The sequence below is a fragment of the Choloepus didactylus genome, chromosome 11, assembly GCF_015220235.1.
Source record: "Choloepus didactylus isolate mChoDid1 chromosome 11, mChoDid1.pri, whole genome shotgun sequence".
NCBI lineage: Eukaryota > Metazoa > Chordata > Mammalia > Pilosa > Megalonychidae > Choloepus > Choloepus didactylus.
In genome coordinates, this window is record NC_051317.1 from 65,323,575 (window position 1) to 65,350,755 (window position 27,181).

The 27,181-nt window shown below is 35.1% G+C and overlaps 1 protein-coding gene across 2 annotated transcripts in view; it reads left to right on the plus strand.

Moving 5' to 3' along the window:
* The window catches only part of WDR70 (WD repeat domain 70), a 558,042-nt gene that overhangs the window by 448,297 nt on the left and 82,564 nt on the right, over nt 1-27,181 (plus strand). For both annotated transcript variants that reach the window (XM_037799489.1, XM_037799490.1), the window contains exons 11-13: nt 3,403-3,502; nt 6,206-6,290; nt 7,740-7,878. In XM_037799489.1, coding sequence (XP_037655417.1) covers nt 3,403-3,502; nt 6,206-6,290; nt 7,740-7,878 — 324 coding nt within the window. The remainder of the gene's footprint in view (nt 1-3,402; nt 3,503-6,205; nt 6,291-7,739; nt 7,879-27,181) is intronic.

The window sequence follows — 27,181 nt, forward strand, 5'->3', positions numbered from 1 at the left end:
CAATCCTCTGTCATTCCTTCTCTGGAATTCACACATATGAGGATTAGAATGTCAAATAGAACACCAGAGCATCAAGCTGAAATTTATATGATGTTATTCTATTGGATTTCATACCTTTTAAGGTTCTTTTTCCCACTTTACTGGTATATGTACACATCTGTATATATGTGTATATATTTATTTTTCAAATGTTGGCATTCAGGGTCTATTTTGTCTTAGTAATAATAAAAGGTACATATTGATCATTTAATCTAATTATAATAGTATGTGTTTACCAGTTTTGGCATCTCCTTATGAGTTATAGACCTGTAAGTGACCTTAGAAATCATCTAGTTCAATCCATTTATTTTATAGAAGATAGAACTGTGAACCCGATAGGTAAGTAACTTGTCCTGGGTCACCCTGCTAGTTTTTGACTGAACTAAGTCTAGATTTCATGCCTCCTGGTTCCTGACCCAGTGCTCTTTTTACTATACCACACTGCCTTTCCACTAACGGAGTGATATGTTCTCCCTTCTCTTTAGATGTATATATGTATTTATCAGCATTAAAAACAAACAAAACATTAAAAAAAAAAAAAAAAACAACCTAAGTTAAATTCATCACATGGCCAAACATAAATATAAGACTTTTTGGCAAACTGTTACCACAGTTTGCAATATCTGCTGAAAATTTTTTTTAGCATTTAGTAGTTGATGGGATATAACCACATGGCAAATTTTCCTTATTGAGATTGGTAACAGAGTTTTGTTTCTCTGAAGGACAGAATATTCCCAGTCATTCTGCATGTGTTCAGAATGATCTTTTTAAAATAAGCAAATCCAGTCATGTTACTTCTCCACTTAAACTTCGTTAGCAGTTCTCTTTTGCCTTCATGACCAAATCTAAGCTCCTTCACATGGCCAACAGGGCCCTGATGATCTGGGTTCAGCTCACATCATTCCCCCCACATCTCCTTTCTTTTAGTTCCTTGAATGCAACAAGTTCTTCTACCTTCAGACCTTTGAATATGCATGTGTTAGTTTTCCATAGTTGAGTAAAAAATTACCACAGATTAGTGCCTTAAAACAATACCAATATATTATCTCACAATCTCAGTAAATTACAAGTACAGCATGATATGGCTGAATTCTCTTCTGAGGTCTCACCAGGCTAAAATCGAAGTATGGATTGACCAGGGCTGTAGTTCTCATCAGGGGCTCAGAGTCCTCTTTCAGGTTCACTGGTTGTTGGCAAAATTTAGTTCCTTGCAGTTGAAGGACTAAGGTCCTCATTTCCTTGACACATGGCCCCCCTCATCTTCAGTCCAACAGTGGTGCATCAAATACTTTCCATGCTTGAAATCTCTCTGACTTCCTTTTCTGCCCCAAGCCAAGAGAAAGCTCTGCTTTTGAGGATTCATATGACTACTTTGACTATACCTGTATAATCCAGGATAATCTCCCTATTTTAAGATAAACTGATTAGTAATCTTAATAACGTCTGCAAAGTTACTTTTGCTGTGTAATGTAGCCTATTCATGGACATGACACCAGGAGGCAAAGGACATGTGGGGTGTCAAAATTCATCCCACCACAATGCAGTGCCCTCTGACTGGGATACTCTTTCCTTCCCCTGCCTTTTGCCCCTTCACCTACTTTCACTTTTTCTGTTTTGTTTCTCATTTTTTCTTTTCACCCCTCTTCATTCACCCATCCCCAAGTTTGGGTTAGGAGCCCCTCGTCAGTGCTCATATATTGCTCTGTACTTCCCCATTGTAGCACTTGCCACACCGTGTGCTTATCCTTATCTCTTCAGGGGACCATCTGTCAACTCTTTGAGGGGTGAAGCCATGTTTATCTCTGTATTTGTATTTCTCCTGCTTAGCATAATGCCTGGCATACAGTTGATGTCCAATTAAAAAAATGTTGAATCAAAAAATCAATGAATTTTTTTGTATTCATGAAAGGTAGAAGCATGATGACTGTCTTTAATAAAAGTAACTATCTTTAATAAAAATTTCTAAGACTGTCTCCCAGAAGAACTGAAAGGGGTCAATTCTGACTCAGTATATACAGTTGTTTAAAAAAATATATAAGAACTGGCCTGCTGTTGTTTGGTAGTGGGTTCCTCATTACTAGAATCTTTTACATATAAGTTCAGTGACTGGATGTCAGGATATAGATAGGGGAGTTAGAGTGCATGAGCTTTATTTTGTGACTCCTTTGTTAGGGTTGCTCCAAAACCAATGCAGATGGAATCGTTTGCATTTCTATACCTGTGGCTCTCGGGAGACACCCATATATTGTTATCATTAGCAGTGTATCTGTGCATTCATTTTGGAATTTACCTAGGAAAGCTGGTAATGGTCCAGAACCATTGGGCAATTGCCAAGCATAGCAATACATCCCTGCACAAGCATGCATTTATACACACAGACACCCACCCCCACATATACACACAGAATTCTGGCTATCATAGGGAGTACTCTGTTAGTGATAGCTATGGGGACAAGGTTCTTAATGGACTAAATATCTTGTTTATCTAGGCCCATACTTTTTGGGATAATTGAATTCCTAGCACTTTGGCCTCTGCCGGTTACAGAATCATAACTGAGTGGCAAGATTAGTGTAATAGAGTTCCTTTTATAAGTCATTAACTGTACAGAAGTGACAGAAGTTAAAAAAAAAGAAAGTATTAACATACATCAGCAAGAGAGGGGATTAATGTAGTGTTTAAGAGTGGGCTTTGAGGGCCGAAAGTCCCAGCTCTACAACTTACTAGCTGTATGACCTTGGATAAGGTAGTTAAATCTCTGTGCCTCAGTTTCTTCATCTGTAAAATGGGGGATAATGGTAGAATAACTTGTAGGGTAATTGTGAGGATTGAGTAGGCAAGATAGTGAAGGATACAGGATATAGTGCCTAGAATATAGTAAGCACTGTGTAAGCGTTAGCTGCTCATGTTATTTTTATTGTTGTTATTATTATTGCACAGGTAGAGTAAAGATAGTTCAAAACCTATAACCACATGTACAGCATATACTAGGAACACAGTAAATATTTTTTTGTTAATAAATAATGTTCATTTGTAATTTAAAAAATTTTTGTTTTTCAGATAAATATAGGAAATGATTCCAATAACTGTATAATAAGAACTGAATACATTGCTCAGACCTTGCTAAGGCAGTTGTCTCTTGCTAGGACATACCTTATCTCTTCTTTCCTCTTATGAAAGCCATTGAATATTTTTTAAAGCATTTTGAATTTTTTTCAGAAGGAAAACAAACTATATTCAGATGAAATTAGTGTTTTACCTGTATGTGCATATCATTTTCTGAATGATAAAGTGAAATATTCTTGCTACACAAATGTTCTCATCTGAATTGAGATGAGATGTTAACACTTTGCTTGTTTCAAACAGGTTCACCCTAAATTCCACTACAAACAGGCTCATGAGCCAGGCACAGACACTTCTTGTGTGGCCTTTTCCTATGATGGTAACATCCTTGCCTCTCGTGGAGGTAGGTTAAATTATTTCTTTTTGATGTATTACTGCATATGAAACAATCATATTTAACTCTAACAACTGTAACACTAATTTCCTAGCACTTTAGTAAAACTTAGCTGTGTTTTTATTAATGTACCTTTACCAGTCTCATTTTTTTCATTAAAATGAATTTCCAACTTGGCAACATTTTTTGTATTAAAAGTTATCAAGAAAAAATTTAGAAAATATGTACTTTTTTGCCCAAGTTTTTATTATAGCTTAAAATTCAATAAGAGTTTGATGCCTCCAAGGATGAGTTCTGCCTCTACCTCAGGAATTTTGTAAATGATGATCTATAGTCTTTCTATAGTATTTTATAATTCTGGGTCTGGTATTTCAGTTGTTGACCACTGATTTTTTTTTTTTTTTTTCCCAGTTCAAATGCTAACTCAGCTCAAAAAAGTTATGTACCTGGATGTTATTTTTTTAATAGCTATGTAGTCCTCTTTTTGTATTGTAAATTTACATACCCACATTCATGTAATCAGATACAGATTGTTTCTAATATTTTTGTGAGATCTTTCTCATATGGATAGGCTGTGTGTTGCTAGAAGGATGGAGAACAGTGAGGGTAGCTTATGAGCAAAGCATTATGGGAAGGTATGGACCATGACTGAGGATCTTCCAGTAGGCCCATTTGTGGGGAGACCAAAAAAATAGCTGGGTAAGTATCTTGGAGCCATGTTACAGAGGGCCTTAAGTATCAATAAAAGATCTAGTTATTATTCTGTAGGCCAAAGAAGGAGCTACACTTTAGGCAGATAAATTTAGCAACACTGTATTTAGGCATTCATTTACTCAGTCAGCTGTGTATATTGAGCACCTTCTCTGAGCTAGGCATTGTGCTGGGGTGCTAGGTATAAATTGTGAACCTCATAGATGGGGTCCCTTTGCTGAAAGAATTTACGATGTAGTGAATAGGGTAGTGGAAATGAAGAGAGAGGAAGAGACTTGGCACAGCTTTCCCCTCAGTTTAATAGTCTATGTCCTTTTATCCTTGTGAATTCCATTCTGGTTCTCTTTCCTGCAAAGAAACCTTCTGTACTACATCTAAACTACCTTCACTTCCATAGTAAAACAGTCAAAGCACATGTACATATGTTTTCTATTTATGCATGGCAAATATGGATATGTATAGAATATGTGTTTTGGTTCACTAATTATAACCTGCTACTTGAGTCTAGAAATGACTCCTAATTAAAACTACATGTATTCTTTACTTAACATTGTTTTTCACCCAAGAGTGTATTTGAATTCTCCAAGGAGATTTTCAAATGACAAATGCTCCACTTAGAAATTCTCACATGTACCCTTACATCTTTAGGGTGGTATACCCAAATCTCTGAGATGGAGTGGGAGAGAAGATGGAGTTGAGAGGGGTGTGTAGTTTGAAAATTCTTCCCAAGGATTCTGAAATAGGTTGGCCTCCACTTAGTTGTTACTACTACCATAGAAGTACAGTACCAAATACATGTCCAGTCCACTTTCAATCAAAACCATTTTGGTGATAATTCTTACCTCCCCCTTCCATCCTATAATAGCTGTTGGGTTACTTGATTGGTCAGTACAACATGTATACTGCATTCCATCACTTTCCTTCTTGGATGTATAGAATATGGCAGATAGAAGTCTATTCAACAAATAGTCCATATGTTATTGTAAGGTTCTCCTGTTTGCTCCAGAGCTTGGTGGTTTAGCTGAACTTTTAAATGCAGATTAATGTTTTCCTATGTTGTTTGAGGATTATGGCCTCATATGTAACCTTTTTAAAGGCAAAAAGCAATAGGTAACATTCCAAAGATGAATCTTACAAAGGTCTCCCAGTATAAGCATGTGTGAGTCCAGCCAGTTGTAGATCAGTACACCAGCCAAAAACTGGGTTTCAGAGGAGGGGTCATCAGGAAGGGATTGGGGATTTTTGTTGAATTCTCTCCACTCACCTCGCTTAAACCTGATACTGATTCCTTGTTGGAGTTGAGGGATGGAGACAGGTTTCAGCTGTGGACACTGGGGAGCAAGGACAATAAAGATGTTACTCATATGAGCTTGGCTGTTGTTCTAGTCAGGAATTAGTTAGTAGCCCTATAGAAATATTCAAAAGTGATTTTTAAAAGAATATTCATTTTTCTTTAAATGGCCTGGAAAAGCTGTACTCCCCAGCAAAGTAAAGAATAAGCCACAGGTCGAGTTACACTGAAGGGAAGGGACTCACATGTCTCACTCTGTTAATGTTAATCAACAGCTTTACCCACACATTAGTGGGAAAGAATACTGTTGTGAATTGAACTATTTTTGGTCCTGTTGGTTATTAGATTAAGATCTTCTTGAGAAGTCAGGTTATGCTCAACTTTACCACTGGGGAATTACACTACCATCTGCTCTCAAATCACACTTTAGAGTAGATTCTCCAGGGTTCCTTTTAGCCTACAAATTGCTATATCAATATGGTAAGTTTTAGTAGACCAATTCATTATCAGATAGCTTTCCACTCTTCTTGTAACTACTGATTTCAAGCTCCCTGAGCAGTTAAAAAAGTAAAACATATTTATGTGTATTTTCTTTGTCTTTCTTTATTTTTAAATAGATATCCACTGCTTTTAGCAAACTCTAAAGTTGGAAGAGTTCTTTTTGCACAACTCACTTTTCTGCCTTTTTTTCCTCTCTCATTATTCATCAGGTGATGATACCTTAAAAATATGGGATATCCGACAGTTTAACAAGCCACTTTTTTCAGCCTCTGGTCTTCCCACCATGTTCCCAATGTAAGTATCATATTTTTAATATGTGATCAGTATAAAAGAATGGAAAAGAAATTTCTTCACCTTAATGTTAATTTATATCTTATTTCTTTTGTATCTTCTAAGAAAGGGACTTGAGAGAGTGATTGAAATATGTTTTTTGAAAGACACTTTTTATTTTTCCTTTTTATTTTTCACATCCTTCAAACAATAAAAAGTTCTTTTGAAGTTAAAATGACAAGTATGTGTGTTTGTGTGTGTGGATGTACTGTTTGCACACATAAGTCTTGAGACAGTAAAAATTATTTTGAGATTTAATTATTCTTTTAATAGTGTATGAATGACAGAATAGGCCTACACGTTTGTAGTCTTTTAAAATTTGAACCCACATGCCATCAAAGCAATTGTTAATTTTAGTTGAACATTTCTAGCACAGCTCATTTTCTTGATTTTTTAATATTATCATTCCAATCAGTAACTCAGTATCCTTCAATCGTTCAGACCACTTTGCTCTGGGTAGCTGAATGGTTTTATCTTCCTTCTACCAAGTTGGCAATTGAAACTTTAAAAAATTTTTCTGAGGTTGTTCACAAGTGGGCAGCTGAGGTGAGATTTGATCTCTGAGCCTTGCATTGGTGCCTTAGGCAAATTTGTCTATTTTGGTACAAATAAAGCTTTACGTCTTTGTTAAATAATGACCAACAAAGAGTATAAAGGAAATGGAAGCATCAAATGGGTAAAGCTATATAGTAATTCATGCTCTAATTCTAGCACAATCCACTGCCCATGACATTTATTTGTACAAACAAACAAACATGAATTTGTAGCTCATGCAAATTTTTTGGGCTGTTATGCTGGCTTAAAGTAACGCTAAGTTACATAACTTGTTTGGGTCATGTCTTAGATTATTCACAGTGTGTTATAAGTGATGGAGGCATTCGGAACTCTAATAATGAGATTCTGTGGTGCATCCTTCATGATGCTTGACTTGACCTAATACAAATTAGCTGGGGTAGATTCTGGGTAGTGGTGGAGGTAGTAAAAAAAAAATGGTTCAAAAAATGACCAAAATAATTACTACTTAGAAATTAGTCATATGAGAGTTTGAGTTTTTGCCATTCCCTTTACATTAAAGAAATATTATAAGGTACAATTTAAAAGCACAGTTTCTGGAATCGGACTGCCTAAGTTTGAATCTTTGCTATACCACTTATTTGTGTGATCTTGGACAAGATTTAACTTTTCCCTGCCTCAGTTTCCTCATCTGTGAAATGAGGATAATAATAATATCTGTCTCATAGGATAATTGTGAAGATTAAAGGCATTCATATAAGTAAGTGCTTGACTCATGAGCCCTATAGAACAGTTAGCATTTACTACAATGATGTTGCTTGTATTTTATTTAACTCACTCATTATTACTGCACTGTTGTAGTGTTATAAACTTGTACTTATAAACTCATTTTGTCCTTAGGACTGATTGCTGTTTCAGTCCAGATGATAAACTCCTGTTCACTGGTACATCTGTTCAAAGGGGATGTGGCAGTGGCAAACTTGTTTTCTTTGAGCGCAGAACTTTCCAAAGAGTTTATGAAATAGACATCACAGATGCGGTATGTATATTCTTACCTCCCAGCGTGGGAATGAAGTGAAGTTAGTGTATTAGCTATGTATTCTTTTTGTTTTTTTAATAGCCATGACAGCACAATGGTAGCTGCTTTTTTGTCCAACATAGGAATTACCAGTATGTTGCAGACTGGCTGATCTACCTCTTCCCTTCCCCCTGAACTAATATTTGCTATGGCCCTCACTATAGTGAGAATTTCTCTCTGCTAACCAGTTTGAAGAAGGCAAGCTGATCGTCATGCAGAATTACAGAATAGAGCTTCCCACAGTGTGCATATTTGTGATGATTGGGGGGTTTTGGAAGAAGTGAAAGATTATGCCCTAGGAAAATAACGACGTTTATCATTGCTTCCTAAACTGAATACTTTGACATGATTCTGCTTGTCAGCGTTGTAGTAATTGAAGTAAAACTCAGCTTCCACTGAGTTTAATTTCTAGGTAGTTATTTGGAAATTTAAAACATTTCAGACACAACTTCTACATCTTAAAAAAAAAAAACCCTTGGTTTTCTTTCCAGATTTATATGAGCACTAGAACACCAGCAGTCGTTCATTTGTTAGTTCGTTTTTTCTTCCTTTCATTCATTCATTTGTTCATTCATGTCCTGAGACTGGAGCCAAATGTAATACAGTAATTGTGAAAATTCTTAGAGGAAAATCTGAATTCATTTAATGTCTTTTAAAGTATGTATTATTATTTAGACTATAAGGCAAATCATTGTGATTTTCTGAGTGTGAAACAAACCAATTAATGTCTTCATAAATTTCCTTTGGTTCATTGTCAAACCCTTGTAATATCCTGTAGCTTAAAAAGCGCTCTTATGTAGATTTCTCCATTTGTTTCAGCTCTTTTTAAATGTACTTAAGTGACTCAGACAATTGAACAGCTGTTTTTAAATCACCAGCAAAAAGCTCCTGTTTCTAATGCTCTAGTATTACTATGGAGTCTTAATTTGTAGGTCCTAAATTTGAAAACATGGTATAGTTAGTTTAAGTATTGTAGAGACAATGAAATAACAAAGAAACTAATTCTACATGAGTACTTAAGTTTTATAGATGCTAATCGCATGACATAATTTGAAATGTGCCAGCACTAATAATACTCTTATGATATATTCAGGAGCCAGTTCAAACATTAGAATTAAAGAAAAACACTCTTGATCAACTTTAATCTCAAGAAGCAAAATCACTATAATTGGTTGGTCCAGAAGAAGTAAGCTGTGTTCTGATAATCGCCTCTCAGCAACTGTGCATTTCAGTATTTATTCTTGGTGTCGTTTTTTAAATTGTAATTTAAGTTGAATTGTAAATAAATTAAAGGATGTTGAAGTATGGTTGCACTTTTAAAGACATGCTGGGTTTCTGTCTTTTCTAGAAAGAACATGCTGTTTGCTGGAAAAATCAATGTCTTATAATGTGATAAACTTATGTTCTGGGTGTTGCTTTTCTAGCTAGATCTTTTTCTGACAGATTTGGGTGTTTAGAATTAGCACTTTCTACTCATTAGAAAACTCTAACAGAGCTCAGCATTAAATATAAAGTAACTGAGAAACTTGATGTCTGGATTCCAGAATCATTACTTGTCTCTGAACCTTGCCTGTGGCCCAGTGCTGCTGAATCTTCCATTGAGTACCTCATGCGCATTTCTCTTTGTGCTTCTTCCTTTACTTCTGCTTTGTAACTCCATCTTCTTGGAATTTTCCTCTTCATGGGAAGGCTGTGCTGGAATATGTTATTTGTAATAATAGAGTTAGAATAATATTATTTGTGCTGTTGATAAACTTAGAATGCCAAATAATTAACTCCACCCATCAAAATAGTTCGCTCTTACACCTTCTCCCAACTAATACAAGCAACATACTTTCCTTACCAGAAAGTGACTACGTTATTCTTAGTCAAGGGGGAACTAGTATGGGTCTTACGATGATCACAGCAGAAGGAAAATAGGCCTAATGACTCAAGCTAGCTTGTGCCTTTAGTCCATTATCCAGTAAGTAGGAAGATTCAGGAAAGCTTAAAATTATTGTTTAAGATAGGGGGACATGATTTTCCTGCATGCACTCCAAGCCTCCAAGCTTTTTGTGGCTCTGCTGCTACTAGAACTGAAGCATTACTTCACAGGAATATACAGTAGTCTTTTTCAAGATTCATAGGGGGTTGGGAAGGATGTGTCCATCATGTTATCTGCACTGTGGTAATCTGTACACATATTGGTAATATTTGTGATATGTAGCACGCCAGATATTTATGTAGAAAATGAATATGCATCCTAGTGATAGTCTTACAATTTACACACTGTTGAAACTGACCTGTGTAACTGATTTCCTTTTTTTTTTTAAACCATGGAAGTACTGATTGTAAAGGAAGAGACAGTTATAAACCAGACCTGTTAGTACTCAGGTGTTGGGGATTAAATCATGTCCCCCACAAAAGGCATGTTCAGGTCTCAACCTCTGGTTTGAAGATGTTATTAGTTAAGGTGTGCCCAAACTGAATGAGGATGAGCCTTAATCCAATATGGCTCAAGTCCTTATAAAAGAAGGAAATTGGACATGGAAGGAGAAGCCAAAGGGAGCAGCCAGAGCTGAAAGTCCAGAGAAACCAGAAGAGAAAGGAAAAGATGCTGCTATGTGCATTGCCATGTGACAGAAAAGCCTTGTATATTAGTCAGGGTTCTCTGGGGAAACAGAACCGATAGGAGATATCTGTAAATATTATGAGATTTTATACGAATTGTCTCATGCAACTGTGGAGATGCACAAGTCCAAATTCTGTAGGGCAGGCTGCAACCTGGGAACGCTGATGAAGGTGTTCAATGAATTAAGCTGGCCCGCTTAAGCAGAGATGAAAATTCTTTCTTCTGATTGCTGAAATCATCACTTCTCCTTTCAAAGCCTTCAACTGAATGAACGAGAGTTCTGTCATTGTAGAAAAAATCTCCTTAGTTGATTATAGATGTAATTAGCCATAGATACAGTCAACTTACTGATGATTTAAGTCCATGAAGTGTCCTCACAATAACAATTAGGCCAGTGCTTGCTTGGCCAAACAACTGGGCACCATTACCTGGCCAAGTTGACAAATGAACCCAACCATCACCTTGGGGAACCCTGGAGATTGCCGGCCTGCCAGAAGATATTGACTCCAGGAGGAAACAAGCCTTCTACCTCTAAAACCATAAGCCAGTAAATTCCTTTTGTTAAGCAAACCCATTTTATGGTACAGTATTTGAGAAACTAAAACACTATATAATCAGAAAGTTAGAAATAACAATTAAAAAATCTCAGTACTGTTTTATGTATATTTATATCTATTTAGTTTTGCATTATCGTTAGGCCTTGGACATGTAGCAGTTACAGGGACAAATTATATGAAGTAAATGGGCAATGCCCACATTCTTGCTCCTTTTTAGGTTCCAAAGAATTGGGGTAGCTGGTGGTGGATATCTGAAACTATCAAACTACAACCCAGAACCCATGAATCTCGAAGACAGTTGTATAAAAATGTAGCTTATGAGGGGTGGCAATGGGATTGGGAAAGCCATAAGGACCACACTCCACTTTGTCTAGTTTATGGATGGATGAGTAGAAAAATAGGGGAAGGAAACAAACAGACAAAGGTACCCAGTGTTCTTTTTTACTTCAATTGCTCTTTTTCACTCTAATTATTATTCTTGTTATTTTTGTGTGTGTGCTAATGAAGGTGTCAGGGATTGATTTGGGTGATGAATGTACCACTATGTAATGGTACTGTAAACAATTGAAAGTACGATTTGTTTTGTATGACTGCATGGTATGTGAATATATCTCAATAAAATGAAGATTAAAAAAAAAAAAAAAAAAGGGAACTGAAGCTTGCCATTGATAAGAATTTGGCAAAAAAGCCCATGGCTATTCAAGTTCAATACTTTTGATTCGAAGAATATTAGTATAGGTTTGATTTCTAAAAATGTTCTCATTGGCATACTAATTTTGCATGACATTTAATGGGATCTGAGGAAAATAGTTTAAAAAAATGCTGGGTTAAACAGTTCTTTTCATGGTGGTCTCAGAGCCTGAATATAGAAAAGGGAGCTAGAGTGTTCAATGATCTCCAAACTGATTTTGCTGAATCAATTTACAGGGCCAATGTGTTGGGTAGGGGAGTAAATATATGTATGTATTATATACTTATAATTGTAGAACCACTACTGATACTATCTGAAAAATTATGAAGATGGAGAGATGCCTGAGGACTAAACAGAACAAAAAATGTATCCATATTTCAAAAAGTATGAGGAAGATGAATTATTGCATCTGTAGACATAAATGTGGCATGGCAATATGCAGCAACAATTTCGAATGGATTATTCAATTGATTTTTCAGGAGAGCATGAAAAAATGGTAATCATGAGTCAATACAATTTTTTGAGTCATTTCAAACTGACATTTCCTTTATGTTAGTCTACTGGAATGGCAGACCAAGGCAAACTGATTTCATTAAGGTTTTTGAAAAACTGTCTTAAAATATTCTTATGGACAGAATAAAAATTCATTGATTATTAAAAAAAAAAAATATGAGTGAATTTTCCATACTTATTTTTTAAGCAGTTTAAAAAAGAACGAAACTTGTTTTAATCCATACTCTTAGTTGTCATATGTTCTGAAAATTTTTCTTTCTCTATTGAGTGTGTATGGTAGGAACTCTAAACTCTTTTCACTAGGAGCTGACAGATGTTTGTTTAATATTTACCATTTTTACTGTATGATGTTTGCATACATTTTACAATTCTTCTAAAATTATTTTTATAAAATTTCTTATAAAATTTTATAAAATTAAAATTTTTTCATTTTATTAAAATTTAAAAATTTTTATAAAATTTTATGATTTTTATACTTTTCCTCAAGTTTAAAAAAACACATATTCCCCATTTATTATCTAATTCTTTGATTTGAGTTCTGTGCTTGGCAGCATTTCTAAGATGCATTCCAGAATATAACTTGAATTTTGAGTTTACAAACTCACTTTTTGCATAAGACAGTACAATAGGCTTTTTTTTTTTTTTTTTTTTAATAGCTTATCCATGTGATTGTAAAAACCTTGTGGCTCACATTCCCTTTATCCAGTGTATGGACAGATTAGTAGAAAAATGAGGACGAAAAGTAAATGAAAAATAGAGAGGGATGGGGGGGTATGAGATGCTCTGGGTGTTCCTTTCTACTCTGATTTCCATTCTTAGTCTTTTTTTGTGTGTGGTAATGAAAATGTTCAAAAAATTGACTGTGGTGATGAATGCACAACTTTATAATGGTACTGTGAACAGTTGATTGTACACTGTGGATAACTGCATGGGTTGTGAATGTATCTCAATAAAATTTAACCTAGAAAAAAAGTCAAATGGAGAAAAATTCCTGGGTGTTCTTTGGTGCTCCAGTCACTGATTCTATTCCTGAGGTTCTGGAGCCTCTTAGATTCTATTAATTAATTACCTTCCACAAATCCACACTTTTTATTTTTAAACTTTAGCTAGTTTGAGTTGGACTTCTGTTCCTTGAGCCAAAAAATAAAATTCCTAATACTCTTTTATTAAATAAATTTTTATTTATTTAATATTTAAATACAAATTATTTCTAGTTTAGCCTGTTCTACTTCTTAAAGATATAAATTTCACAAGTTTTTAACTAATTTTTTTTCTTTTTTTTTTAAATGCAATTATTTTGAGATATATTCACATAACATACAATCCTTCAAAGTAGTACAATGGGCTTTTTACATATTGTATATAACGTTTCCATTATACTCCTATGCTCAATAAATGCATAGGAGGAAAAGAATGGATAAAAGATGATTTGGAGATTCCATTTCAATTTTAAAAAAAAAAAATTTTTAATAATCATGTTTAGAAGAAATCATAGAACTTTTTTAATCTTTTAAAAATAGTAATTACTACTCTGAGTTTAGATTATAAAATAATATTAGCTTAGTGAGTTTTCATCAAACTATAACTTATTGCCACCTAACTAATAGAATTTCCTTTTTAACTAATTTACATCAGGGGACATGGTTTGTACAATTATACAAGCATATTACCAATTTATACTCTTTAACCCACCCATAATGAAATTAAGTTGTTTTGACATGTTATTATTTAGAATGGTGGTCTCTTTACCTCACTTCCTTCTGGCAATAATTTAAAAGAGATAGCAGGCATTCCCTTTGGTAAAGAGAAGAAGAGTAGAAAGGAAAAAAGCCAGAAATTTCACCCTTGAGTCTGAATCTCTTGTTTGTTTGTTTGTTTGTTTGTTTGTTTAGGTACTTGATGAGGCACCTTTATTTTTGCAAACACTGACTGAAAGCAGTGAGGACAGAAAAAAACTAAACCTTTATTTTTAAACACTGTGTTCACATCTAGTACAGCTAAACTATCTACCATATGGCCTCTGAACGAAAGAAAATTAAAATTTGTTTTGATACTTTCACCCATACTGCATTAGTCATTTCATGGTTGATTGAGAATCTAGTACCAACATAAGAAATATAATAGTAAATGACTTTTCAGGAAGGAAAAATTTCATTTGTGATTATCTAAAGAACATTTAATTATTTCTCTTTTTTTTTTAATTCCTGGAAAGAATAGATGGCAAAGGACAATGATCATCTTAGACTTTTGCTTCTCTTTACCACCACTTATTCTCCAGAATATCCTCTTACTGTGAGAAATGAAATTTAGATCATGTACACCTTATTCATGCTCTTTGAAGAAAACACAGATTGTGGTGTATTAGGTATCTTCTGTTAGTTGGGAATCTTGTTTATTTCATGATGCTAATGCTACAGTTTGAGAAATTATATATTCTGAATCTGCCCCAGATTTGCCTTCCTGGAATCTATCAATTATTTTCATCTTCATTGAATAGAGGAAAGTGAAGTCAAAATGATAATATTTATTATTATATTAACTCTGATCATCCCCAAAAGAGAGAACTTGAAATTTTTCTACAGAGATTTGAGAATTATTCATTTGTGTATTTATTTAGTGTAATATGTATCCCTGCTGCTTATTTATTAAAAAATAGTTCATTATTGCTTAAACTATGTTAATTACAGTTTGTATATTTACGGAAAGAAGGGGAAACAATCTTATTTAGACCCATATCTCTGATTATAGAGTAAGTCTACCACATATACTGAAGAGAAAGTAAGGTCCCTATTATGTAAAAATGATTTCTTTGGAAACAGTTTTTCCCTGAAAATGCCAACCATTTTTTGTTGTTCATTTATTTATGTGAAGTGTTGAAGACAACTTAAATTCAAATTGCATTTCACTACCTTGCAAGATCTGATTCTTCATATATTCATTTCAGTGAGGACTTTGTAAGATTAACTGAAGGTATTTTATTGTATTTTTCTGATTACAAATATAGTACATAGTAAATCTAAAACATAGACAAATGTATAAAAGATAACTAAGAAGGCAAATATCTAATCCCACTAATGATAATCTCAGACATATGACATTTAAGTTAATAAATTTTGATGTCTAAGAGAAGTGTTCCATGTGTTAACTTGTTACCACTTTCATGCCATATAAAAAATGTTTGTGTTTGTATTAGAAGAGATTGATATTTTAAACCTAACGTGATTGAAGGGGAAGGATAAATGAATATAAAAGTCCATGAAATAATAAATCCTTTATGAAGATAGCTATTTATCTTGATTTATAAGTGTAAGGGACATGCTGACCATTCAGATTACAATCACCTTCCATATTTTGTACATATGGAGGACAGAAGAAAGGTAATTCAAATTAATGGATATTCCAGAAGTCCTCAGAATTGGCTTTGGAATGTATCTTTGTTCTTAGATTTGAATATAGATATATCTGATCTGGGAATTCACTTCCAACAAAATAATAAAGCTGTACCTGTGAAAGCTTGACTCTGAAGGAGTTGAGGAACTCATCTGTTCTGTTTAGTACTGGGAATAGACTATCTATCTTACTGATATTAAGTATCAGTTCAAGGAAAATTGCACCTCCTTAAAAGTTTTCTAGAATTAAGCAGTCAAGCAGTATGTTTGCCCAGGCAGGCTACATACAAGAAATAGTACATAGAGGGAACTTGAGCTATCAGTAGAGCAGAGAAAATGTCAACTGCAAATAAACTGGAAAGAAAGATTATATTTAGCATTTATCTGCCTTCTAAAATATGAAAACTTACTTAATGTGAAACACTAGGAGATGGAAAAAATGGGCTTTGAATTAACTAGCTTTCCATTATCTGATTTTTATTAAAGAACAATCAGGCACCTGGTTGACTAGGGAATAGCAGTTGCTTTGAATTAAGTATTATTTCGAATGAAGTGATATCAGCTTAATGAGGTTTTACTATAATTCACTTTCTTAGGATGATTTAAACAATGCAGATCCTGAATAGAGCCTGGTTAACATATTTATGTTTAATAAAATACATATATTTGCCCATAGCCAAGTGATAGGACAGTATATTCAACACAAGTGTAAGGAGATGTGTTCTCTGTGAACAGAAAGGCAGAGTATGCAAGCAATAGTTTTTTTCTGGTTTTCTGAGATGTGTGAATATTCAATAGGAAAACTGGGAATAATGAGCAGTTGATGATTGAATTTTAGTGTAAATCTTACAATACAGTAGTTATATGTTTCTTTCTCTAGCACTACCTTTTCCAGGACCAAGAGTTAAGTTCTTCTACAAATGGTCAGTCAGTACTACTTTCTTTAGGAGTATACTCTTTAATCACTGAAGAAAGAGAGGCCAATGGGATATGGTGAAAAACAAGTTGGATTTTTGCTGACTTCATGGTTTGGATAATGAGGCCACTATGAAGGACAACCCTTTCTTGGGATTTCCTGGAACATGTAGCTAGAACTCAGCCGGAGTCACCTACTAAGTTAGCTCCCCACTACCTAGGGGAAACTCAATTAATTATTTCTCTGTTCTTGTTGCAAGGGTATCATTTGAAAGTTCCAGGCCAGTAGTTGTCAGTATTTGAAGAGCCAAGTTGAGTGCTCATGGATCTGTAGGCTTGTGAGTTGAGAGAGAAAAGAAACCACCAACTTCATGGTGGTTTAACTGCTAATGTCTTCCTTATTAAGTCTTAGAATGTTTAGGTAGGGAAAATGACAGGAACTAGTTTCATGCTGATTCTTTTTTTTTTAATTTATTTTTTAATTACTACACAGTAAAATTGACCTCTTTTAAAAGTGCACAATTCTGTGAATTTTGACACTTTCATAGATTATTGTAACCACCAGCAATGCAATGAAGATATAGAACAGTTTCATGACCTCAAAAAAACACCTTAGTGCTATCGTTTTATACTTAGAAACTTCCCTCTACCTTCAAGCCCTGGCATCCACTGATCTGTTCTCCATCACTGTAGTTTTGTCTTTTCAAGAATATCATATAAAAGGAATCATATAGTATATAACTTGCTTTCATTTAGCAGAATGCTTTTTGGATTTGTTTAGATTGTTGTGTATATCAACAGTTGGTTACATTTTATTGCTGAGCAATATTCCATTGTGTGGTTATACCACAGTTTGTTTATCCATTAAAGGTCTTTTGATTGTTTCCAGTTTTTGGCAGTTATGGATAGAGCCACTATAAACAGTTATATGTATGTGTGTGAACATAAGTTTTCATTTCTGTAGGGTAAATACCCAAAAGCCCATTGTTGGGTAAGTGTATGTTTATTTTTTACAAGAAACTGCCAAACTGTTTTCAGAGTATCTGTATCCTTTTGCATTCCCATCAACAGTGTATAAGTGTTCTAGTTGCTCCACGTTCTCACCAGCATGTTGTATTGTGAGCGTTTTTTATTTTAGCCACTCTAATAGGTGTGAAATTGTATCTAGTCATGGTTTTAATTGCATTTCCCTAATAGCTAATGATGTTGAATATCTCATATGCTCTGTTAAATCTTTTGCCCATTTTTAAATTGGGTTGTTTGTTTTCTTACTGTTACATTTTGAGGGTTCTTTATATATTCTAGATACCAGATTCTTTGTTGGGTATATGATTTGCAAATATTTTCCCCTAGTTGGCTGCTTGTCTTTTTAATTTCTTAATAGTGTCTTTCAGAGAGCAAAAGTTTTTAATTTTGATGAGGTCTAATTTATCATCATTTTTTGTGCAGATTCCAGTTTTCTGTGGGGCACTGAATTTAGGGGGGTACCAAAAAAACTCAATAACGAAGAAAAATATTTTAACACAACATTATAAAAAACCAAAATTAATGCCAAAAGTTCATGATGAACAAAATATAAAAATTTTAAATAAAGATGGGAATCAGTAACTGCTGTGCCTTACCATAGAGGAACCTGAGGCAAAAGAAAAAATCAGCTGTATTGATCCTGTCTTTATTTAAAATTTTGATATGTTGTTCAGCATAGTTGCTTTTGTTTGCTTGTTTTTGGTAGCAGATCAGAGCGTGGAAAATGGTAAACGCACTTCTGCTTCGAATTCTGAACTTCTTTCCCAATCCACCTATTACAATTTACTTTTCAGAGTTCCATGTCTTCTGTTCAGATTTTATAACTGCATTCAGTGGGACAGACTGAGTGGAGAATGTTTGCTCTATCTACCCAGAACGAAAATCTGGCTGATTTTTTTTTTTAAGTTAAAAAAATTACCATGGCGATGGAAAACAACAAATGAAGCAAATGTGCCTAGGAGGAAGCGTCTAAGTTAGCTGCACATTTGGAGGGACATTCAGACAGTAGGAAATAAAAGTAATGTCAGTGTGACCCTAGTGTGAGTCATGTCTCTTACACTGGTGGTCTGTTCCCTTGACATATTTCACCACAGGCAAAGCTACTTGACTTTTACTTAATTAGCTGCCATCTGGTATCGAGCATACTTTGCTCAGTTTTTCAGTATTATCCTCTAGAGACCAGTCTTGCCTACCTGGACAACTAAGGCTTAATCCTGTATGAAAATTGGACTGACTTTTGACAGAAGATTTGACAACCTCCCTGAAGAGTTTGTTCCTGTGTATGAATGCCTTACCACCAGATCATTTTCATCCTTACTTCTAACCTTACATTCTCATGTTTAGAGCCCACATCCTTTATTCTAGTCCTCAAGGATTTGGAAACAGCTGGTCAACATCTTCTATTTCTTTGAAAATTATTAAGTTCTGTGCAGTTTTCTCTCGTCTAAGTGAACAAAGCCTAGTTTTTTCTTTGTTTTTAACATTTCCTTGTGGGTCACAGTCTCTCAACATTTCTATTGTCTTTGATACTCTTAGCCATTTCTAAATTCTCTAGTGAACAAATTGCAATCAGTGTCTCCTTGAGGCTGAAGGTGCCATATGGGTGGTAAGGGCATTATATGATAGCTTTGCTTGCCATTATATTCCCAACAGTTAGCATAATACATGGCACATAGTAGGTGTTTGGTAAAAAATGCATTTATAAATTTTGCTTTACCTTTTATTAATTTTCTTCCAGTATGTCCTTATTGAGACTTGCTATAATGGCCCATTCTCTACCATCCTTTCTTCTTCTTGTTTTTATTTCTTTTTTGCTGATTTTTTTCCCTAATTACTCTGGAATTTTGAAGCATAATATGTTTTCTTTCAGATTAGATGAAAGAAGTGCATGTTTCATTTTATCTGCTTCTTTAAAACTTGAGATGATACTTTTTCAGACTTACTAAAAATAGCTGTGTTTAAGTTTACAGTGAAGGAAATACAGATTTACTATGGATGCTTAAAATACTGATAATTTAAAACTCCAATGTATATGATTTGTTTAGGTTTGTTATACTATTAATTAATGTGATATTTTCCATAGATTTGTTTTGCAAAACACCATCAGCTTTGAAGTAAAAATTATTTGTTGCAATTTGATGCTGTACTTTATTGAAAATCTATTTTTATTCTTTAGAAGACAAATTCTGATGTACTTATCATTTCATTTCTTTTCTTATCTCCATTCTCTCTTAAAAGAACAACTTTATAAATTTAACCAGTAGACTCTTAATTCAGGTGTAGTTCTTTACATTCTCAATTCAGCCTTCTCTTCTTTGAAATAATGATTCCTGTAAGAATCCAGGCAGATCTTTCTGATTCAAACCCTATAATTAATTATCTTTTCCTATGATTATCTCTTTGACTGTGATCCCATTTGGGTGTTACGAGATGAAGGACCAACTACATGCTTCCTAGGGCTCTGTGAATCATTCAAGGCAAGAAAATGAGAGCAAAAGGAGGCCTTTTCCAATTTAATAGTTTTCTAATGTTTTTTGACCAGGTAACAAGGTATATTAAAAAGCACTGCTATTACTGGTATCAACCGTTTCAAGATGTTTTCTATTTACCGTTTTGCTTCCATTTCTAGTCCTTCAGAACAGTAAAAACAGTCTGTATTTCCATTTCAATTAAATAGAAATTATTTCCCCTCTCTACACAAGAGTTTGATGTTTTATTTAACTGGTATTTAAACTTGTCTGTATTTCCTTCTATAGACATGATTGCCATGAATGGCAAAACTGGATAAACCATCAGTCACTGGATAATACAGTCCTAAGGGAGGAAAACATGCTTAATGCCTATATAAAATGTCAAAAAAAAAGGAGAACCTGATTTTGTGGATGTTTAAAGATGTTCAAAATAGCACACTATTCTTTATGTAATATGTAAAAATATAATACAATAATGACCAGTGCTCTTTTGTCTAACCCCAACATCATATTGCATCCCACTGATGAGCCAAGTTGAGGACTTTAATGTCTAATAGGATTTTCTCTGACAGCTTTTCCTTTTGCAACCTGAATCTGATGAGTGTTCTTTGGTAACAACTTTTCCAGCTGTTCTGTTACAGTTTTTGGCAAACTTTTACAATTATATGTAGTGTGGGGAAGAAAGAGATCTGCAATTAACAAACATCCCAAGATATTTATTTTCCTTCTTTTAGGATGATGGTACTGTGTTTTGTGGGAGCAAGAACTATGAGACTTCCAAAGCACTAAATGAAAAGTGCTTAATTTTTAAAACATCTTTACCTATTATATATTAAGATAAAGAATGTTTTATGTATCCTTTACAGTTTGTCTTTGAAGATTTAACTTCCCCTGTATTCTCTGGTTTTACACACTTGAAGTCTTCCCAGGTCTGCTCATAGAAGTAATTTCTTATCTAGTGTTTAGAGATTTAATAGTTTTATCCATTCATGATTTGTTTGCCCATGTAAACATAGGATTGATGGTTATTATCTTTATGTCCATTTCTGTTTGTTGATAAATGAAGAAGAGTAAAGGGGCCTGCATCTTTGTAGAATTAGATTGAGAGAGATGGCCATAGGTTGTGTTTCCCAAGCTTTTTCACAACATGGTCCACATAATAAATGATAATGTGTTTATCATATATTATCATATATAATAAATGATAATGATAAACAGATAAGACTACTACTCTCTGTTAGAAGTGACTAACCTGAGGATCTGGTGTCCTGGACCCCACTCAGGCCACAGGGCTGAGTGCACCATATCTTAGTACACCTATTATCCATTCTATGCTCGCCAGTGGGAGCGTCTACTAGAATTTTGGGAGTGTGCCTCCAGTAAGTTTTGCTTCTAAGTGGATTACCATGGTATGGGCTTCTGTGATATTTGCCTTACAGGACCGACCACCAGTGTCACTCACCCTGTTGACTCCCAGCTTCCAGCTATCCTTTTTTTTTCTGCTCCCAGACTTTGGTTAATAAGAATAATTACCAGACTTCCTTCAATCATTATTTGTGCTTTTTTTGCCTTTGTAAATTCTCAGATAACAGGATTGGAGCAAGCTAACATTTAGTATTTTGCATTAGATGAAAAAACTGGTATTTAATTTTCTTACCTTAGAGACCTTCCATTTTCTCTAAGAACTTTTTGTTGTGATGACATTCTGTAGGCAAATTTATTATCAGATACAGATGTGATTCATTTAGTGCCAAGGACAAAAATCTGGAACTTTGTAAGTTTCCAGATTTTTGCTGCTTAAATGGTTACCTTAATTTTACAGCATAGACTGTAAATGAATTGATTTTAATAAATGCAGTTTCCACAAGTTTGATTGGAATTAATTTGATAATTATATGCCAATTTTAAAAAAGCCTAATCCTTTCATCTGTACCTAACATTTATGGCACATACAGAGCAACTTTCCCTTGTTTGATTTTTCTGCAGCAACCTCTCCATTTATAAAAGTTCTCGTGGTAGATTTGTTGTCGTTGTTGTTTTCTTTTACCATTGGGCTTCTATCTGGTTTATCAGAGAGGGAGTTCATTGGGGAAATGAAGAGGGGAAATAGAGAAGATTCCCCACAAAGAATGACAATTGCCACATGGTAGAACTTCCATGGAGTTAGAGAGTATAGAAGAGGAAAAAAAGGATAGACATGTGCTTACTAAGAAAAAAGATCAGGGAGAATGTCTGTCTTTAATCTTTTCCATTCAACAGGTGTCCCATGGAGATCAGGTGGATGTAGAGGAATCTTCGTTATTGGAGACTTAGGCTTACTCCCCAGGTCTGCCTCCTGAACTTTAGAGGGATGAGGCCAAGCTCCATGGCCCTTTGCATACTGCAAAGCCATCCCAAGACTTTAGGGGAGAGTGAAGAGAATAAGGACAGGACAAACAGACTGGAAAAGTTGAAATCATTCTTTCTCTACCTCCCTCGCCCAGTATTTTAATGTGGAAAACAATTTTTCTTTCTCTGTGAAATAAAACTTGGGCTTGTGGAAATCTGAAGAAAGTTCTTTCCCCCGTACCTTCTCATTTTCATCTGCCTTCTTTTTGTTTATTTTGGATTCACATCTTGATCTGTGTTCCTAGTGTTGGGGATCAACATGCACAGGATCATTCTAATGTATTGGACAGTCTGAGGATGTCCATAACTCTAAGGCTGCCTCTATACAAATCTTCAAAATTGTGTGACAGTCTCCTTCACAAACAGGTGTAAGGCTCTTTATTTACAAAATCTGAAAAAATGCCCGTTCTTCCAAGGAATCGGTGAGTTAGCTTATTCATTCTTATACTGTCTGACAAAAACCAAACATGAAAAGACCAGATGGAGTTTGGTTTACAGTGTAGATCAGCAGCTGGGAAGCATCAGGAAATGGAGTTTCAGCATAATCATGTTTAAGGTATAAAATTATGAAGGATGTTGGGCTTCTTTTCCCTTAACCTATAAAGTAGAATAAGGGTGATGTTTGAATATGTGCATTACAGACACCTAAGATGTTGCACAGGAATTGATTTCTTTTATAGTAACATTTGTGAACTGGTACTAGTGGACTTTTTCCTTTGTGGTTTTAGTAAAGCCATCTGCTTTTTAATGTAAACTTACTAAGATTTCTACTTCTGGATTAGGTGGATTTGGAAATGATTAAAAATCTCCCACCTCTGTTCCTCCCCCATCTTCCAGAACAGGGCTTTGCGTGTTTAAGTAGTATAAGAACACAGAATTGGGGTTTGAAAAACCTGCCGTCTGATTCCAACCCTTTTAGGTACAAGTTAAGTGCTTGGGAAAGTTACCCACCCTTCTTCAGCTTCACTTTGTTCATCTGTGAAATATGGATGAGATTATGAATTTTGCAGTATTGTGACAATTCAATTACATTAAATAATATAGAATTCCAGATGCCTAAAAGTTCCCTTCCTATCATACATACCTTAAAATATAAATTCATTTCTCTCTTTGGCTTCCTCTCCCTCCTCTGTTTATTTGCTCCCATAATTTCATTTAAAGTAAACCAAAAACCACAGAAATAAATTATTTGTAATTTTTTGTAACCTTTTCACTTTTGCTAAAGGGTAATCCCAAAATTCCTGTTTTGGAATCTTGACACTGCAAGTTGTACACAGTGTTCTATTCTCCCACAGCTTAGCCCTTTTTTATTTTTTTATTTTTTAAGCACATTCACTTCTAGTCATCTTGCTTATGATCTCCATCCCTAGTTATCATCCCTTAGTGACTGCTTGAGCTAAGTATATTTTGGCCAGTTTGTGGTTACACTGCACTGCCAAATTATAATGCTAAAATGGAAGTGGGCTTTGGTTAAAAGACTAAAACCTAATTTTGGGCTAAGTAGAGTTCAGCTTAGGCAGCTGAAAGAAGCCATTAGTGGACCCACATGTTTTAAGATGAAGTAGATTAGTGAAGAAATACTTCATCAATTTAATGAAGCAAATCAGTATTTTGGAATATGCAGACTAATTTCAGAATCTAATTTTTTACACTGCTGAGTGGTCTTCTACAATTTGAATCTCATGATACAATGTGACGGCTTTCGTTTTGAACTTTGCAGATCACGTCTCAACTTTTTCCTCTTATTACATGTGTTTTTATTCACATATGCTCTCTACCTTTTGTTTACTGCTCAAGTAAATCTGCAAGTCTGAGTGTGCCATGCCCCCAGCTAAAGAAGCAGTTCTTCAAGAACAGAGAATGGAGGAAGTCTTGGATGGATGATTGATTGAGTAAATGCACTCTTTCTAAGTATTTATAGCTCATTTGTCTTCTGATGGTTCTGTGGGCTTCTCACAGGCACGTGTCCTACTGTTATTAAGTAAAGCCGGGTATGTATGTTTGACAAGTTAGCAGCGTGGCAGCTCTGCTTGCTCCCCAGCCTTGCCGCTAGTCTCAGGGATTGTTTGGCTTGGCAGATAGCCAGCTCTCTGCTGTAGGATGCATTTCCTTGACAGGACAAAGTGTGGAGCCACATTAGCTGCAAAGTTTACAAAGGTTAGCTAAACACACACAATAAATATTAATAAACAAAAAAGGCCCATCACCTTTGACCTTGACTTCTGTGTGTGTGTGTGTGTTTATCATTGCATGTTTTGAAATTCCTGTAGTATTTGATTAATAACCAGTCTTAAGGTAATTGAGCCTTAAGTATCCTTTATCTAAATCAGTCTGTTCACAGGCCCCTCATTGGCTACTTTGGTGACTCATCACAGTCTGGAATGACTGTTTAGTTCAGGGGTCTTATTTGCCTTCTCCCTAATTTAGTATGAAAAGAAAGCTAAATGTGCTTCCATAAGACTTTAGGCTGACCAGCCATATGTTTGTCTAAGAGCTCTGGAGGGGAAAGGATGCAAACAAGAATAGAAGCACAGTGCCCTGGAAAGCAATCAGACATTGCTCTGTTGGCCTGGGCAGTTGGTTCTCTCTAACATTTATACCCTCACCGTAGGGAGAGACAGGAACAGTAACCTGCTGCTCCTGGAAACTGCCTCTTTGGCTGGGTGTCTTGGAATTTATCAGGCCTACATTGTGGATCTTTTCCAATTTTGCACCATGCTTACTTGAAAACGTATTCTTGAACCAGTAATCTTAGACTGCTTAGCCAGACCTCTAGAAAACGAAGGAAAAGAAATAACTCTAATACTAAGTCCTTAAGGTTGTTCTGGGACCGTTTGTGGGTTGCTGATATTTCTGAATAGCAAAACCCCTCTTGCTATTCCCCAGATTTCTGTCGTCTCTTGTTCTCTGGTTCATGCTCATCCCTTTCTAGGACATTTGGAGGAAACTAATTCTGCCACATTTGTAGGATACCTGAGTATAATAATGACATAGAGAAATCAAAGTATTCTTCGTGAATAGTAATATTAACTTGAAAATTATCTCTAATTCTATCTGGCAAAGCAATCCATTTAGGTACTTGTGAACTGTAACTTCTAATCTACTCCTGCATTTATTGAGTACCAGACACTAATCTAGGTACTTGGAACACGCAGCAAACAAAACAGACCAAGATCTCTGTCCATCTGGAACATACTTTCTAGGCGGGAGACAGACAATGAATATAGTTAATAAACAAATTATATATTATGTTAAAAAGTGATATATGCCATGGGAAAAAAAAAAGAAATCAAAGCAGAGTAAGGGGAGTATGAGAGTGCAGTTCTAAACAGGGTGAACTGGATAGCTCATAGAGAAGATAGCATTTAAGCAAAGACTTGAAGATGAATCTTGGCTCAGATGAACTTCTTTTAGGTAAGTCTTATGAAAGTGTGTTTGCAACTCTCCTTACATTTCGGTATACCTGACTGTGACCATCTGGAAATTTCAAGTGGTCTAGGCATGATTCTCAAATTAGTCTCAGTGGCCGAGCACCTGGAAGTCAGGCCATGCTTTGCAGACTGCAAACTATTGCCATGCTTAACTGCATCTTACCAATCAGGGGCAGTTTTGTTTGGAGAAAATGTGACTCATATATGCATATGTGTTATAAAGTAGTTTACATGAGCATAAGCAAAACAACTACCACAGAAAACTGCCATCAAACTAAATTTGATTTACTATATTCAAGGTTTTCTGCTAATATTTACTTACCATTGTAAATGTATTACTTACTTTTAGCACTTGTTGGCCAGACTTTGGGCAGCAGGGACCATAGATTTAAGAAAGATTGTAAAACTGTGAAAACCTAGCCTTTAATTTAATTCCCCCCCTACAGTCTGGGAAAACCTAATCACTATTATTTGATTTTAGCAGTAGAACACCTCAGTCCTCTTCAGCAGTGTGTAGCTTGAGAACTGTTCTTCTAGGGGTTTGTCAGATATGAATTAGAGAAGTCCTGCAAACTCTTCTAAGTTTCCTCCCTGATTCCTTAGGAATCTCAGAGAAGGATTTGTAGCCATTTAACATATGCATATATCTTGCCAGTCAGGTGGGAGTGAAAATTTTTATCAAGAGGGATCTCAGAGATTTCTAGATATTCTGTCATAACAAAAAAAAAGTGAGATTAGGAGAAGGAGCAAAGAAATTAAGCCCAGGGTAGAGTTTGGAGACAGAAGTTCCTTTATTTTCATTTTACCATTGCAACTGTGAACTAACAATATCTTACTGTACCATTTTTGCCTTAGTGCTTAGCACATTGCTTGGCACGTAATAGATTCCTAAAAAATGTTGAATTAATGTTTCCACTCATTTCTCATTCTATGAGAATGAGTTCTTCGGAACCTAGTACCTTAGCTTCATCTCATGATTTAATTCTATCCCTACGTTCCCTCCCACCTCTATCCTCTTGTTGCGGACAAAAATTAGAAACAGGTTGTAGTTCTCGCTGAGAACTCATGGTTCTTTTTGAACCCAAAGCATCACTTATTTTCCTCACTAGTAATGAATTCAGAGGAACATAACTAACAGGGAAGCTTCTCTTAAACAGCTTTTCATTCAGGTTAATGTCAAGTCTTTCTATTCTGTACCTCTTGTTTTACTTCTGCTATTGTACTGCTGTTTTACCTCATAGATAGGGAAGTGTTATCAAATACCTGTAAATA